Source organism: Haliaeetus leucocephalus, unplaced genomic scaffold, assembly GCF_000737465.1.
Source record: "Haliaeetus leucocephalus isolate CR32 unplaced genomic scaffold, Haliaeetus_leucocephalus-4.0 Scaffold3, whole genome shotgun sequence".
NCBI lineage: Eukaryota > Metazoa > Chordata > Aves > Accipitriformes > Accipitridae > Haliaeetus > Haliaeetus leucocephalus.
The window spans coordinates 2897545-2914075 of record NW_010972439.1 but is presented as its reverse complement, the minus strand read 5'-3'; the positions used below and the strand labels follow the sequence as shown (position 1 = coordinate 2914075).

The window sequence follows — 16531 nt, the reverse complement described above, 5'->3', positions numbered from 1 at the left end:
ATTCAATTTCAGTACTTCCCTCCTCCCCCCTCCTAAAAACAGGAGAATGTACCTGCCACCCAGGCTAGCAATCCCAGTTTGGGCTACAAAGGCTTGAGGTGCACCACAAGTTCTTCACGGTCTTCATCCACAGCTCACAAGACAGTTGTGACAAAGAACTATTTCTCAGCTCTCCTCCTCCAACCACCCAGAACTTCTTTTTTTTTTTTTTTTTTTTTAATGAGAAGGAGAAACAGCAACATGGAGGCAAAACTATCTCTGCTTATGGAGCGTCCTGGCCTTCCGCCAAGGAGCCTGGATTCCCACCCACTGTTCCTTACCTTGGTGATTCAGGGAGATGCGGTTAGATGGTTCTTGGAAACCTGGTTCCACCAGATCCCGCCGACCATGAGCCGAAGTCTGATCTACATTGTCCTAAAAACAGAAGAGCAGGAATTCTTATCAAAAAAAGGCATTCTGTACTCCCTATAAGCTACACTGCACATAGCCAAACCACCGATACAAAAAGAAAAATCCCTGTCATACCTCTGAAAGGAGAAACCAATGTCAGGGGTGGGGGGGGGACCATAGGGAGACACTAGATTAACACATTAATACAGGTGGCATGAATCCAGAATCAATAACTATGCTGTAGGCTCATCTGTACATCAGTTTTGCATTTCAAACTGGGAAACAGTGATGTAAATGCACTTCTTGGTTTAACAAAAGTTTCTTCTTGCATCAAGTTATGTGGAGGCTTGGGGCTTTGTTTTCTTTAATTCCAAGTCTGTGGCTTAGGGGTTTGTAACTAATTAACTGGACTGAAACAGATTCAGTAGTGAACTACCAAACCTCAAGAGGAATCAGAAGTTCAGTTTAGATAAACATCCATAGCTCTGGATGCCAACCTGTATTTTTTTTTTTCCTTCATACTAGAACTCTCACAAGATCAGGTTTCAAGAAGTTTTAACAGAGACTGAATTTGGCTAAGTCTAAAATACCACTGTTTCTCACAGAACTTGCCAAAAAAGATGACTAGGAGAAAGCAGGAAAATCAAAATATAATAAGAAAAGCAAGATAAGTCACACTGAGTTTTAGAAGCATAAGAAGGAAATTTAGAGCAGGTACACAGTTTTACAAAGTTGGCATACCTTTGCATATACTGGAAAAACAGAAGCAAGTGCATGAAGTTGACTACATTGATATATCACTGCCCATAAACCCTGTAGCAGTGATATACGTGACTGTATACATGTTCCTGCCCAAAGTGTGGGATAAATACACAACAGCATGATCCGCATTTATGTCAAAACATTATGTCAAACACCTTCACAGCAAATGACGTTGTAATTAATGGCAGAGCAATAACATGCACGCAGTGAGTGGCAATTCAACTGTGTGCAACCGTGAGCTCTCAGCCCAGCATTTCCATCTACAGAATATAAGCCAGTGCTCAAAACCATAATGGATGTAGCGTTTGGGTGTAAGAACTGTATATAGTTACACAGGATATGAAATAAATTATATTATCTCTTATTCCGAGAGACTGTCTCAAACAGCAGATAACTTGAGCTTTGATTCAAATACTCCAGCACCACTCTTGAGCGCCTTCACCATCAGGGATCAATTCAGGAGCCCACAGGCGTTTATAAGACAAGAACTGCCAGCAGTGGTAAGACCAAGGGAGGTTTTTACAGGTAAACAATATATGATAAGATACATATGGCATCCATCTATCTATGCCAGATACAACTGAGACCACTCAGCCTTCTGCCTCCATACTGGCCACTTCCCCTTACAGCTCTTTACATCCTTGCCACGGGTTTTTGTGACACTGGCTGCTGTTTCATGAGCCACATCTAGCTAATCTCACACAAGTTTTTTAGTTGCTTCTTAAGAATCAAGAAAAAAAAAAAATCAGACCTCCTGTCAGCATGACTGCATTTGTTTTTACTTTCTTGAAACATGGCAATATTTGTTAGCTCTTTCACTGGAGCTAACTGAATACATGTTAGGAACAAGCAACTCATAAGCTCCTGTCTCTGTCAAATCTCTTGGAACCGCATCCTAACATTATTACCACTTTTGGAGCACTAGTCGTTTTCACTGGATACATCTCATTTTCTCTGGGATACCACACAGCCAGCGCTGACCTGGCCCACAACATCTCCGTTTTAAATTCAGGCAGGAAATTTGGGACTTGCAGCACGAGAAGGCCACTGCAGGAAGCAGAAAGCACATACAAAATTAAGAGTCTACTCCCCAGAAAGTTTAGCATAATTCTTTCAAAGGCTCCAAGGACACCAGAGGGGAGGAGATGTTTATCTAGGAAAAGTTTCAGTCAAAACTTAAAGCTGAAGTCGATTGCTCTTCAGTTATTTCAAACCTAGTACAAAGGCTGAGAGGTGAACATGTCAGGCATGCAGAACAAAGCAGCAGAACATCCTTCCTCCTAATGCAGAGCTTTCCTCGTGCGTTTCCCACCATGCAATTCCAAATCACGTACTTTTATCGTGCAGGTAAAACCCTGCTGACGCAGTTTAGCGGCATCAGTTCCACCTCCTGGGAACAAGTCCTGACATCCAACATGTGGATGCAGTTGCCTATTGCCTTTCGGCTGGGAAGAGCAACAGGGCATCCCAACAGTAATGAAAGGTGGAACAGAAAAACCACTTATAAGCTATTTGTTACACACCTAAATGTGTTTTCGGTTGTCCCAAGACATACAAGTCCCAAGTGGAAGGCAAGATTTGTGCAGTACTATGTAGTAACAGAGGATGAGATGTGGCCAAAATGCATCTTTTTACCTTTGGGTTTCCCACAGCAGTAACCTGTGAACACTTAACTGAGAAGACCTTATTTCAGGCTTACAAGCTGGCTGCAAGCCCGTAACTTTTCAATTAAAGCAGATTTTTTTTTTAACTAGCAATTGCCAATAATTCACAGGAATAAGATTCATCCTCTCTGGAATCACCTTACAGCTGTACAGAAGATGCTGAGAACCACAGGCCTCATTCACAAAGCTTAAGCCAAGGTCACGGTAAGATATACCGAAGTTTTCAGCAGCAGAGGTCTCAATGACGAATGATTGCTGGTGCTCTCTCACAAAGCTGATGCCCCTGCCTGTTTCTGCAGGTGCAAACCCTGCCCAGAAGGTCCGCGGACTTCTCCTGCGGCTTGAGCAAGGCATGGAACCAAAGGCTTTCTCTGGGCACTGAGGGCCAGCAGAACCCAGGTGCTAAAGTAAAGCAACAGCCGTGCATAAACAAAACCACACCTGTTAAAGCAATGCAGGCAGCAGAGGAGAAAAGGTAAGGGCGGTGCGATTTAAAGAGCTCGGGGTAGTTTCACATGACCCTCCAGAATCTGTTTGTGTCCGTTGTGCACAAACAGTGGCACTTGGCCAGCTGCAGCAGAGATCAGACAGACACTGGAACAAGGTTAAAAGAAGAAAGGGGGAAAAAAAAAGTTATACAATTGCTCCGTGCCAGCGGCCTCATTGTGCTGGGGCTCAGGGCCGTGGCCGATGCCCTCAGCAAGGTGGGCACCTGCTTTGGTCCATCAGGACCCCCCCGCCGCCGCTGAAACCGGGCTCCCGGTAAGTCATGTGTTTGCTCCGCGTTTTAATCCCCAGCTTTCCCTCCTCTTCCAATAAATGCTCTCAATATGAAATTAAAGCATGTTACTTAACTTACTGTACCATCCAGCTATTATAGTATTTTTAGAAGCTAGCTGAGCATTAGCCCTCCCTGACTTGTTTGCATGTACTATTTTCTCTGTCAGCCAGCATCTGCGACCAAGGATGATTTAATCGAGTGACTAGCAAGAGTGCTAGAAGGATCTGAAGCAGTGTTAATTTCTTACAGTCCGTTAAAGCATTTGCATTTCATATAGCCAAACACACCGTCATTACAGGTTAGATTTCAGTGTCCTTTTGCAAACCTGCATTGCATGACGCAAAGTGCAACACGCTTGCATCGCATTAAGAGCCAAAGTCCGCTCATAGACAGCATTATCTCTACATATCAGTAACCAGGACAATCTGGATTTATTTTTCAATCTATAACCAAGCCTTTCAAGTTGCACTCCTTCAACTATGACATACAATGTTCGCTGCTGTTTGTGCTAGCACGATAAGCATTTCAGTTATCAAAGAAAACATTAAACCTGGTGCTCTAATCAGAGAATCAGACAGCCATATACTACAGCAGCTCTGCTGTCTGCACGTGCTCTTTAATCACTTCTTCAGCTCCAAGTGCTACAGTTCCCACCTGCAGTTTAGCTCGGAAGAGTATTTATCAGTAGGAGACAGCATTATTAGGCTGACCAGCACGTTGCTCCTACTCTACTGCTGCTTCTCTCACCCTGGTCCCTTCAGCAAAGGTTATCCCAGCAGTCATTTAGGATAATCTTACAGGTAAATAGGGCTTAGAGGAGGGAGGAAGCAGATCCAAAAGTACAAATAATAAAGGATCGTCTACACTTCCCTTCTTTCTTTCTTTCTTTGCAAACAAAGGGACCCGCCATGAGCAGAGACAGAGCAGCTTTCTCTAGGGGTCTGGAAATCCCCTTCTACTGAAGGCTTCAACTTTTTCCAACTTCAGCACTCGCTGGAAGTTTACGAGATGAAGGAAGGCTACAAGTGGCAGCACAGCTTCTCGGAAGCTCCTGGGAGCACGGCCAGACCGAGGACGTCCAGACCACCAAGACGACAGTCCCTGGTTTTGGATTTACTGTAGCTGTCTGCAAACCCACACAGCCATGCCCCTGAACAAAAGGTTCAATTGAGCAAGAGTCACGCGTACTCATGCCAGCAGTCCCACAGCGACAAATTAAGATCATGACATACTTCTGATGTTTGTACACCGTCCAGCACAACAGAAAGTCAAGTCAGACGTGCCGATGGGCCCCGCTGCGGTTTAGGAGACTATCGAGGCAGATACGCCTCAGTTTGCACAGAGGCACTCCTGCCGTGCCAGGAGCTCGCTGCCGACCTGCTGGTGCTACTTTATCACACCGAGGGAGGTGTCCGAAAACTAGCCGAGCATAAAGAGAAAAGCAGCCAAGTCATTACTTGAGCCACCTTAGCTTTACTCTGGTCAGGCAACTTGTGTAAAGCAAAATGAAGTACCTGCTGCTAGCGCAGACCGAGGAAACTATCGCGAAGTGTTCACGTGTAATGGTTTCCAAAAAAAGCAATGATTAAAATTCACTGACGAGGTGTCCACCAGGGGCTGTGAAAGACTGGACACAGCTCCAGGCTCCAGAAGCAGGAAGTAAATACGTTGAGAAGTTACACACTCTCTTTGTAGCTGCAACTTGTTGCTCTCAGACGAAGGACACAAGAGGTAGATGAACATTTCTTTATCTGACCCAGTACTGCCATTCTTTTAACATGCTTCTGGAGTTTCCTTAGGCAATAAACAGATTAGGCAGCACTTCTTCTGAGGGCTGCTTCATATGACCCTTCGTTTCCCAAACAAAAGACTATTTGCATTTATGTAAAGTAACCTTCTGCATTGTCTTCTAAGCTATGCTGCTTCTTTATACCATCATTTTGCAGCTTTGGTTTACTCAAGGCATCAAATGTACAAGGAGGAGAACAGACTCAGTTATGGTAAGCGCCAAGTAGGCGGCTATCAATTTAAGTAAACTTTCCTATAGCTTACTGGTACCCACAGCCATCCACAGAATTTCTGTTCTGTCACTCAATTTTACTCCTAGCCCTGTGAAGGCAAACACATAGGCTATTACAGGAGGAAATCCACCTGACAGATCCAGACCAATGTTCAAGCTCTAATCCATACTTCAGAGTCTTGATCAATTAGTAATGCATATGACACTCCTTTCTTAAAAGATTTAAGTCACTGGCCTTCTTAGTGGCTAAATACAGGAGCACAGTCCCCTACCAGATAGCTGTTTGGTACAACGCGTTTTCAGCCTGCTAAGACCCCAGAGCTTGAGGAAATTTGTCCCAAGTACAGTCATGAGGGAAGAGCACGTCTCTTGGGTTTGTCCAAAGTCCCTGCTTTGCAAATGATTTCAAGTTTATTCAAACACAGTTCATATTTTTTATTGTCTTCCACAGCTCCAATCACATCTTCCCTGGGCCAGCACTTAACATGTCACAGAAATAAAGAAAAAACAGGCTTTGCACACCAGGCAAAAAACTTTGAAGCGCATTCTCAGGCAACCCACATATTACATAATTAAAGACCTGTAACTAGGTTTCCTGCCTCTTAACTATAGTCATTTGACTAGGTAAGAGCCAAGTGAAAGGCTCAGTAAGTCAACAGAGTAACCGTGAACCTAGAATTTTAGCATTCCCATTGCTAAGAGAGCTTGTACAAACAAGGGCTTAAAATAAAGCCACTTAGCTTTGTCAAAAGTCGGTCTCTCTCTCCTGAAGTAGCAAAGCCACTAACTGCAGGAATCCTTCTGATTTTACAGTACTGGCTATCAAGACCGAGAGCGATAACCCTAGAGACCAGGAACAAACAAACCCAGTTTGGGATTACGGGAGTAGCAAAGGCAGCAGCACGATCCTCCCAACACACCACAGTATGTGTGATCCTCAGTGCTGCAAATCACCAAACCATGCGATAACCTGACAGGGCGCACAGACCCACCGCTATCCACACATTCGTACAATCCTCAGCAGCCCACCACGCGACATACACGACAGCCACAAGAAACACAACATACCGGGAATTAGCAAAGAAAGGAGGAAAATGAGAGAGACTGACAGACAAGACAGACCTGCGTCCGTGGTCTGTGTCTCTGCAGCAGCAGGGAATTTGTTAAATGAATCACAGGAATTATATTACATCCCATGATACAGGGGAAGGCAGAAAGCCTTGCCAGTTTGACCTTGGAGGAGGAACTTCTCTCCCGACCCCCGTCTGGGTTTCAGTAACCCACTGGCCAGAAAGTCCTTCAATTCAGCAAAAAAACGGGGGTTTGGACCCTGTTGTCAACACCAAAACCCCATAGTGTGTACCCCAAGTCAGTGAAGTGTTTCTTCTCCTACACCAAGGGGGGGGAAAAAAAAAAAGCTTTCTTAAATACATGGACTGATATGGTTATACAATATACTGCTATAGCTGAGCCGGAAAGTTCTTTTTCTGAAGGTGTTTCACATTTATTTTAAGGAGTATTACCAGTTATGTGATTGTCATTATCTGTATGGCAACTGCTATCTATTGCAATACTGCACTGCAACTCCAGGGCAGTATTGTTTCACACCAAAACATGCTATTAGCTACTAGCCAGCTTCTTTCTTTCAAAAAAAGTGGCTCTTTGGCCCCTCAGGAAATAAATAAATCTAATCTGGCAGGAGCTGGACCATGATTAGCAACCTCCAACAGTATCTGGTAGCAGCAGTTTATTCATAAAAGGCTTTTCTCCAGTAAGGCAGGAGTGAGCATACCACGTTAGCCGACAGCTTCAGCAATACACTTTTACAGCACACGTACACGCTAGCATTACAGATTGAGCTTCTCTAGGCTGGTCTTAGCAAAATTGGCGTTAGCAGGGTTTTCAACACTACTGAAACCAGAATTTGGCAAGAACTACGTCAAATTAAATTTCTCTCACTAGATCCAGTCCTCTCTTCGTAGAAACTAACCGCTTCTGCAAGAATTTAGCTGTCTCCCAGTACTCTGCACAGAGAAAATGGATAGTGTATTGCACAGTGTGCACTTTTTGGACCAGACTGCCATTTATTATGGTAGAAGCAAATTCAATGCATCATGGTTGCTGTCTTTTAATCAGCTAGCAAGGAGGGAATCCAACTGACAGGCTTAGAAATGCTAAAAGCTTTGTTCTATTTTTAATGAGACTAAAACCACTGTGGCTGTTAGAGACAGTTTACATAGTTTACAGCTAAAATCAAGTCTTGAAATATAGAAAAAACCCAAACGCACAAGGTTCTTGGTGAAAACAATCACTTCTTAGAGCTGTCTTCAGCTAGAAAGCACTTACTTACTGATGAAAAATGAAGCAGTTCCTTTCTGATCAAGTAACTTTTGCCTCTTTTTTAAAAACATAAACTAATCCTTTTCATTCCTAACAAAACACCACTGAATAAATGAAGTTTATAGTAGCAAATTCTTCACAGTAGAAAATTACACGCTTATATGGAAATTCTGTTTCTTCTGCTGGTGCCCATAGATCCTGATAATGTATCTTTAGCTTGTACTTAATTGTAAGTTAGCCTTACCTCCAAAGCAAGTCACTCTCACTGGCAAGGGACTGCCACTGACAAAGCTACCAAAACCCTAATTTACTGCATGTTCCAAGCTCTTTGGTTTTGGTCAATACTGACTGCATCAATAAAGTCCCTGAAAAACCTGTTTTCTATGAGAGAGAATTGTATTTACCAACAGGAATTAAACAGAAAAAAATTATTTTCTTACCCTGAGAAAGTATAAACTAAAGTAATATGTCATATTCCTCCTCTTTTAAAGAGGTTTTTCAGTGAGATTTTGCATCCTTCTCTTATCAAAGAGCTGATACTTAATAGATTACACTACTCAATTTGAGTTAAAAGCACAGCAAGGCTCTAATGAACTTAGCAATCCATAGGTGTTAACTACCATACTAGATGGCGCTCACACAATCTAAGGGACTAATGCAACCCATAATGATGTGTTGTTGCTCATAAAACCTTTATCCTATTCTAGAATCCTTACCAGGGTCACTTTCTACGTTTTGTCCAAGTTTCTGAAGTGCACAGTCAGGCTATATTCCTTCCTCACCAGAAAGATTAAAAGAAATATAAGGTGAATATTTGTACCCAGGTGCGATGGAAAATTTCAGCATTTCACGCACCTGCTAACACACCTGTCCATTCTGAGAAAGCACCTTCAAAATTTTCTTTTAGCTTGCACTAGAAAAATAAAAAGTCTTCACATGTTCTTCATGCTCTTTGGGGGGAAGTCGTAACACGCAGAAAGCAGGTACAGGATATTTGATCCTTTCCAACCCACTGCCCTCCCCACGCTCAGACCTGTGAAATACAAGGTAGCTCGTCTGTTCTACTTGGCATCAAATACACTAGAGCTCCAGTTACAGCAGAGCTGCTGGCCAGCTGCTCCCAAGAGCACTGGCTTTGGGAGTCGGGTTTTGACAGCACCCCTGCACCAAGCGGACGGGGGACATTCTGCAAAGGGCCTCGGACAGTCTGTCCCCGCCCCGCATTAACCTTGGAAGGCTCGGTGCTTGAAAGGATGAAGGATGACCTGGTGGACTCCGGGATCTGGCACTGCAGCAACATGTTGTTTGTGTGTCTCGGGCCAGGGGAGGGAGGAGGGAACAGAGGATGCGACCTCGGTTGCAGGAACCTCTATTTCTGTACAAGCACGTTCTCTTTAAGAATAGATATTCAAATCTCTACACTTTGGGAAGCAGCAACCACAGGCAGAAAACCTAAATTACATTCAAGTCTATGCAACCTTATAGCTATGCAGCCCTGAAAACTCAAGACTGATGAAACTCTAACAAAGGAATGAAAGTAGCACGAAACACAGAGCAAAGGAATTTATCCCATCTGAATGTGGGTCTGCTTTCTTAAAGGCAATAGTGCTATCCCCTTTTGTCTTCCTGACGGTTCAGGTTCAAACTGAGGGTTTGAACGGCCGATAGGTGAAGATGATTCTTCACAGCCCTTGACAGAGCTGATAAAATGACAAACCTTCTGTGGGGAAAGAGCCACTGTGCTCACACAGACCATTAAAATTCAGCAGACGCCAGTGAGCAAAGTAACTCTTAGATTGCTAATGAAATTGTTCTTCAGGTCTTTAAACTGAAAATCTGATGAATTTCAAGTGTCATGTTGAACAACTTCATACAAGACTACTTTGCTATCCTTACTTGCTTCAGCTATCAGCGATACAGACCTTATCTCTCCACTTTCTAGCCAACTTGCTCAATTGCTGCAATTTAGGGTGTGCTTGATACCCCTCCCCTCCTTCCCTGAAAAGCGATCCTTGGCACTAGATAAGTAATTAACTGCGTCTAGAAATGGCTATCCCGTCTGATCAAACCTATGATCCTAAATATTTAAACGACCACACACCTTCCCGCTTAGGTGAAGGACCGCTTACCTGTTACATGGAGCAATCTGCCCCAGAAATAATTACCCAACTCAGACAAGGATAGCTGTAGTGCAGGTGACTTGCCTTCAGCTAGATACAGAAATAACTCTATTTACACATCTCCAGAACAGCAAGCCTTACCAAAAAGAAGATATCTAAGAATCTCAGACATGGGACAAAGATTTATACACCTCAGTTGACAGCTCCATAACCTATTAAAAAAACCCTACAGAAATCACAGACACATCTCTAAAGAACAGCAATCATGCCTTTTCATGATTAACAACCCAGCAACAGATCTTGTATTGGAACAGACCATTGCGCTCTCCCCTAACCAAACGGCAGGGTTCCACTCTCTCAGAGCAAATCAGTAATGTGATTTATGCAGAGAAAATGATGGTGTAAGAAATAGTCTACAATATACGGGTACTTAAAAAAATAAAGTTCTTCTGTACTACTTACATTGCAGTAATAGGTTACTTTGCAAGCCCTCAGGGAAAAAACCAAACACCAACTATTATCAATAAACCAAGATGCCTATATTTCTGCATTTCTTTCTTTAATCATGTTTGAATCTCATTTGACCTTCAGTTTTAAGAAAGTCACATCACTACACCTTTCACACTGATGTTCAAAAGTTTTCCTTAAAAAAAAAAATTTAAAAAAATTGTCAACAGTGATAATCTATTAGACTTCACAGAGTCACTGTCCCCAAGTGTTAGCACCGGTTGGATAATAGATTTCTAATACAAACTATGCTATAGTGCTGCTTACATACAAATTGTCAATTCACAACAGTTGGAAAGAAAACACAACAAAAATTAAGCTAAGACTAACAACAGGGGTTGTCCTGGATATTTCAGTGTGCCAATGTCTTATCCCCATTTCTCAAAATGAAAGAAACTTGCAGTATTTTCTACATTTTCAGAGTTCTTATCAGAATACAGAAAAGAAGTAACTAGTTTGACTATACTAAAATCCAAGAAGCTCAAAGGTACTTTGTAGCCTGAGAACTTCTCTCAATGGTCTGGATACTTTACCTATCTCTGTCTGATTTTAAAAAATCTAGGTACAATATAAAATGTGCTTAATTACTAGCTACATTTGTTCCAGTATTAATATATATGGTTTTATCTCTCTCTCTAAATGTGATGGCTGCCATGTTTTCCCCTCCTTGAGGAAAGTGAGTTAATTGCAGGTAGCTCTACCAGTCATCCTGCATCAAGAAGATGGCTTTATCAGAAAATCTTTATTGACTTAACATTCTCTAAAGGAAGAAAATTTGCAAAAGCTCAGCAATTTGCATTTAAATAGTAACAGGTTACATGTAAAGTTGAAAGCTGTCCCAGGAAAACCCAATACAAAGTGTAAATCTTCAGGTTTTGCACAAACTGGCGCTTGGAAAAAAACCTGCTTGCTAAAAGCAAGCATGTCAACCACCTCTTCGTGATTGGAAGGTTTTTGTTTTGGTTTGTTTTATAACTAGTTGTTCACAGCATGTGTCGAGTGACCACTTATTTTGTACAGCTTCTCCCCACTTTTTGCCAACGCCTACTGGACACATCCAACAGAATTACCCACAGCACATCAGAGCAGACACTGCAATGCTTCAATGTGGGTAGCAGCAGCAGCTACTTTAATTCTCCACATATCCTCTGAATATTGGGGTACGTTAATGCCTCAACAGATCAGGGAGTTTTCATAACTACCAGTATGCTAAGAGAGGAAAGGTCTGTTGTGCCAAAAATTGCCAAGGTGGCACATGAAACAAAACAAGCAAACTACCCCAAACAAGACCTGCCCAGGTACGGGGTCTCCAAACAGGGAGACATTTCAACAGAGATGGCAAAGCTGGTCAGCCAGAAGAAAAGTTCAAGAAATCCCACAGTTATAATACTGCCCCATGCACAACATTTGATCGTGCTGGCTTTAGCAATCTGAAATGCTACAGCTACTAACCACAAGAACGTTTCTGAAAATGGATTTCTACTGTTCACTCCGAGGAAGATCGGATGCAATCAGATGAACTGCTGTTCAATCAGTGTTAAAGCAGCTTTAAAACACCTTTCTTTTGTCTTCCTTGAAACCACTGCTGAAGATGGGGGGTGGGGGGAATGCGATTTATTTACTTTGCAGTTCAAGGGGCTAGCAGCTTGCACCTGAGCAGCTACCGTGCTTCAGCTGAGATGGTGATTAACTCCAGGCTTCAGGGTGGTAACTTTTACCGCACAATCAGTATTTATTATACTGCTTCCTCTAGTTTTGAGCTATTCTTTCTAACCCAAAAATGCAGATCTGTGGAATAGAGGTAGTGGAAAAGATTCCTGCCGAGATTAAAGTCAAACCAGAGATCAAATAAAATACCGAATCGTGAGATGAGGAAGAAAGGAGAAAAACTTTGAACTAGGCTTCAGAAGCAAGCTGTGCGTGAGAGGAACAAGACACCTTCTGGATACAGTTGAACTGAAGACCATTACATCTAGCTAACACAAGAAAATTAACTGTGGCAAATTACCTGGAGTTCATTAGCACACCACCACAATACTGACAGCATGTGTGTAATCTTGCATCCTAGTAACACATGTTCCAGAAGACACTAGTGGGACAGTCGATGAGAAGTTTCTGGTCTTGTGGGTTTGGGTTTATTTTAATCTCCAGGGCAAGTCATGCTCTAAAAGATATGCTGTCAGAAAACTATTTTTCCAACCTGCTCTCATCCAGCATAGCAGTTATGGTTTGCGACTAAACCATCCAGCCAATTCATATTCAACAGCCAGCAGTTTGTCATAATTTTGAGGACATAAAGGACTCCAGAAAAAAAAAACATTGCAAGAAATGCCTTTTTCAGAACATCTTTGGCACACTTAGTTAACCATTTGCTCATGTCAGGAAAAAAAAAAAAAAAACAAACCACCATATTTCATACAGAAGTTTCATCAGCACGCATGTAGGAAGGCATTCTTCCCAAACCTGCAACACACTGCCTTACACTTCTGTATGGTCAGAAGTAGAGAAATGGGCACTCTGAAGTCTTAATTTGCCTTCACCTTAGAGAAGGGGCTCTACGAGTGCCTCCAGCTACAAAAGGCTTAAGGCGACTACCTCAAATGTTGACACTAATATTTGGTTTGAAAAATTCTGAATCTGTCATGAATTTGAAGGAAAAAATCTCACATAAATTGAGTGTGCATGTGTGGGTGGGTAAACGTGCTGTAAGTTGCTTTAATAAATGGGTAATCTGCTACATTCAGGAGACTAGCTGAAGTGATCTAACAAGTACAAACAACACGAGACACCGAAGAATGTCTATGTAACATACAATCCTAGAGTTACCTGCTTCAGAAATCTTTCTAACAGGCCAGGACAAGGGGTCATGGCGGTGCGACCACAGCAACCGCTCCGGCCTTGCCAAGGGGTTCTGCTTCCCTGCTGGTGCAGGAAGGATAAGCCCAAGAGAGGGGCTCTGGAAGAAGAAGGATATGCAGCGCGGGAACGGGGTAAAAGAACATGGAAGGACTGTGCAGGACTAAAGGGCTTCACTCAACCGGGTGGCAGAAGACCGAGAGCCCATAGAGGCCAATTAGGAAAGAGACCCCATGGCGGTGGACCAGCCACGGGTACAGTCACTGCCTCCTGACATCGTCGCTGCCAAGACGTCCTCCAGAAAGAGGCAGTGATCTCCTTCCAGGAGGGCCAAAATGTCTTCTCCCAAGTTCCCCCAGGCACGACTCTCCATCAGCCTGCGGACAACCACTCAAGGAAACCCTGGGCAGCTCAGGGCTCTGCCAGAGGGGTGGAAGAGCCAGAAAACCCACAGGCAGGAAAGGGAGAGGTTAGCCTTGCCAGGGTAGGCACAGTCTCTTTACAACCAATTCAACAGTTCATCCATTTCAAGCTTGTGTCAGCCCTTACTTCCCGATCCGCCGCTGCCTCTTCATGCTCTGGGCATGGAAGGCGGCATCTCTTCTGCAATGGGCCCCCAGTGGAGAGGAAAGGGCAACATCTGTCCAGGACTCCAGTGCCTCATGCCTATCCCCACCAAAAGACTTGGAGCCAGGGGCACTTGTGACCAAAGGACAGCAGCACCAGTCAGACCCGAGGGTGGATGTTCACAAGGCACTTAGCGAGGGGGAGCTTCTCCACGCTGCCTCAAGGATGGTTCTGGGGAAGATATAGCTGGCAGTAGGTCTCCTCAGAGAGGGCAGCATGGGAAAACAGCCCACCGGGATGTAAACCTTAGGAGAGAGAGTGAACACCAGGGAAGACAGGAGGAGGAGGAGGGTACCATGACAGGAGACTGAGTACCAACAGCTTGGCTGGGAAGCCACGAAGGACAGAAGTGGGCCAGGAGACACCTGGGCTTCTGGCTAGCACCACTAGGTTCTCCTTGGTTTCTGTCACACTGGCAAGTCCCTCGTTTTCCACATCAATGCTTGTTTCCAAAAGAGGCACCCATCATCTTGGGGAAGATGAAAGCTCAGAGTACCTGTCTTGCCTAGGCCAAACAAATCCATTTTTGCAGCCAAGTGCATGGGATGGGGAGAAACTGGAGATCAGCTAAATCACATTTCTGACCCACTCACAAGCAAACAGTGCAGTTCCAGCTGGATGCTACAAAGATTTCTGGAGTGGGTTGAAGATAACTTCACATCACAAGTCATCAGTGAGCCAACCGGGGAAGCACTCTGCTTGACCGACAAGCTAGCAAAGTCAACTCACAAACAAAGAAGAACCAGTTGGGGAGGTAGAGGTTGATGGCAGCCTGATGCCATGCTGAGATGAAGGTAACAAGAGTAAGCAAAGGGAGCAAGACTACTAGCAGAATTACAGTCCTGGACTGTGGTAAAGCAGATTTTGGGCTTGCTCAAGGATCTGCTTGTCAGGTTCCCATAGGAGACTGCTCTGAAGGACCATGAGGCCCAGGACAACAAGCTGATCTCCCAGGACAGCCTCCTCAAAGCTCAAAAATGCTCCATTTTGTCATACAGAAAGTCACAGGGGAACAGCAGAAAGCCAGGGTGAATTGACAGGCAACTCCTGCCTCAGTTCAAATGCTGAAGTGCAAAGAAGGTCAAAAAAGGAAGAGGTTACGCGGAAAGAATACGGAGATACTGCCCAAGCAGAAGAGCTGGAGCAAGCAAAGGATGCCAAGAAAAAATAAGGAATGCTTATGCTTCTACAGGTAACCAAGGGCAAAAGGATGGCTAATATTAGTCTAGTTAGTGCTCAATTGTGCACGGGACCCAGCAGCTAAGGACACAAGAGATCAATGATTTCTTCACCTAATTTTTCCTAGTAAAGCTTGTCCTCACATCTCCCAGTGCTTTGAGCATAGTGTCGGCATCTGGGGGACTGAACCATTACTCACAGCAAAGGAAGGCTACGGATCACACAAGCTAACTGGACCAACTCCCTGGGACCAGATGGGACTCGTTAGAAGGTGCTAAGGAAGCTGTCCAATACCACTGCGAGGCTACTCCCTCTTATCTTCAAAAAGTCAGTCACTAATCAGAGGAAAATCCTGATGACCGCAGAGGCAAAAATCACATTGATCTTCAAAATGGGCAAGGATGACGATATGAGGAACCATAAGCTGGTCAGCCTTGCCCAGTTTCTGGCAAGATTATGGAGCGAGTCCTCCTGAAGTCATTGCCAGGCACACGAAGGATAAAAAGGCAACTGGTAGATCTATGCTGGCTGTTCCAAAGAACAAGTCATACCTGAAATTTCAGTTCACAATTTTATACTGTTTATATTAAAGGTCTTATCTCTCAAGAAACCAAAACAGATCATGGATCATTGTGCTGCCTTTTGATTTCCTCATACCGTTGCACATGCTAGGTTCTTCAAAGATATAGTTACTATTTTACAATATTGGACAATCTTATGGGATTTTAGAATATCTAATTATTTTCATTAGAAAAGTAGGCACCTCATTCATAGTCCCCACAGCCCAAAGCAACCTCCCTCAGATATAGCTGAAGACTGTAGAAAAGTTAACTGCTAACTTGAGAAGGACCTACTGCAGCAGCATAAAATTCATCAAAAATACCTCTTTGCCTCCACTGAAGTATCAGTTTTACAAAAACCCACGTGAGCTGAAATAATGGTCTGTCACTCTCCTACACTAATAGCTTCAGGAACTTCTTCAAGAAAGGTGCCAACACCACTTTGTCAGAAACCCCCTCCTGAACTGTGCAGAAGTATTCAGTATTCTGGGGAACTTGCCAGCATGACAGTATTTACTGTATGACTAATATGCATTAATGAAGCACAAATGGACAACTATTTACTTGTGCTAATAACTAAAGCGCTTTATTAGAGCTAAGGCCTCTAGCATGAAGGATTGCCAGGTTCCCCCACTTGCCAAAATTATGTCAAAAAATGGAGCCAGTGTGTAAGACATCAAGAGCTACAGCCAGTGTGTAGCAGAGTCTTAAGTCATTGTTTAACA

The 16531-nt window shown here is 43.6% G+C and overlaps 1 protein-coding gene across 1 annotated transcript in view; it reads right to left on the bottom strand.

Moving 5' to 3' along the window:
* GRB10 (growth factor receptor-bound protein 10) overlaps positions 1-16531 on the bottom strand; it is a 108309-nt gene that overhangs the window by 84204 nt on the left and 7574 nt on the right. The window contains exon 2 of the mRNA XM_010573922.1: positions 321-414. Within this exon, the coding sequence (XP_010572224.1) occupies positions 321-414 (94 nt within the window). The remainder of the gene's footprint in view (positions 1-320; positions 415-16531) is intronic.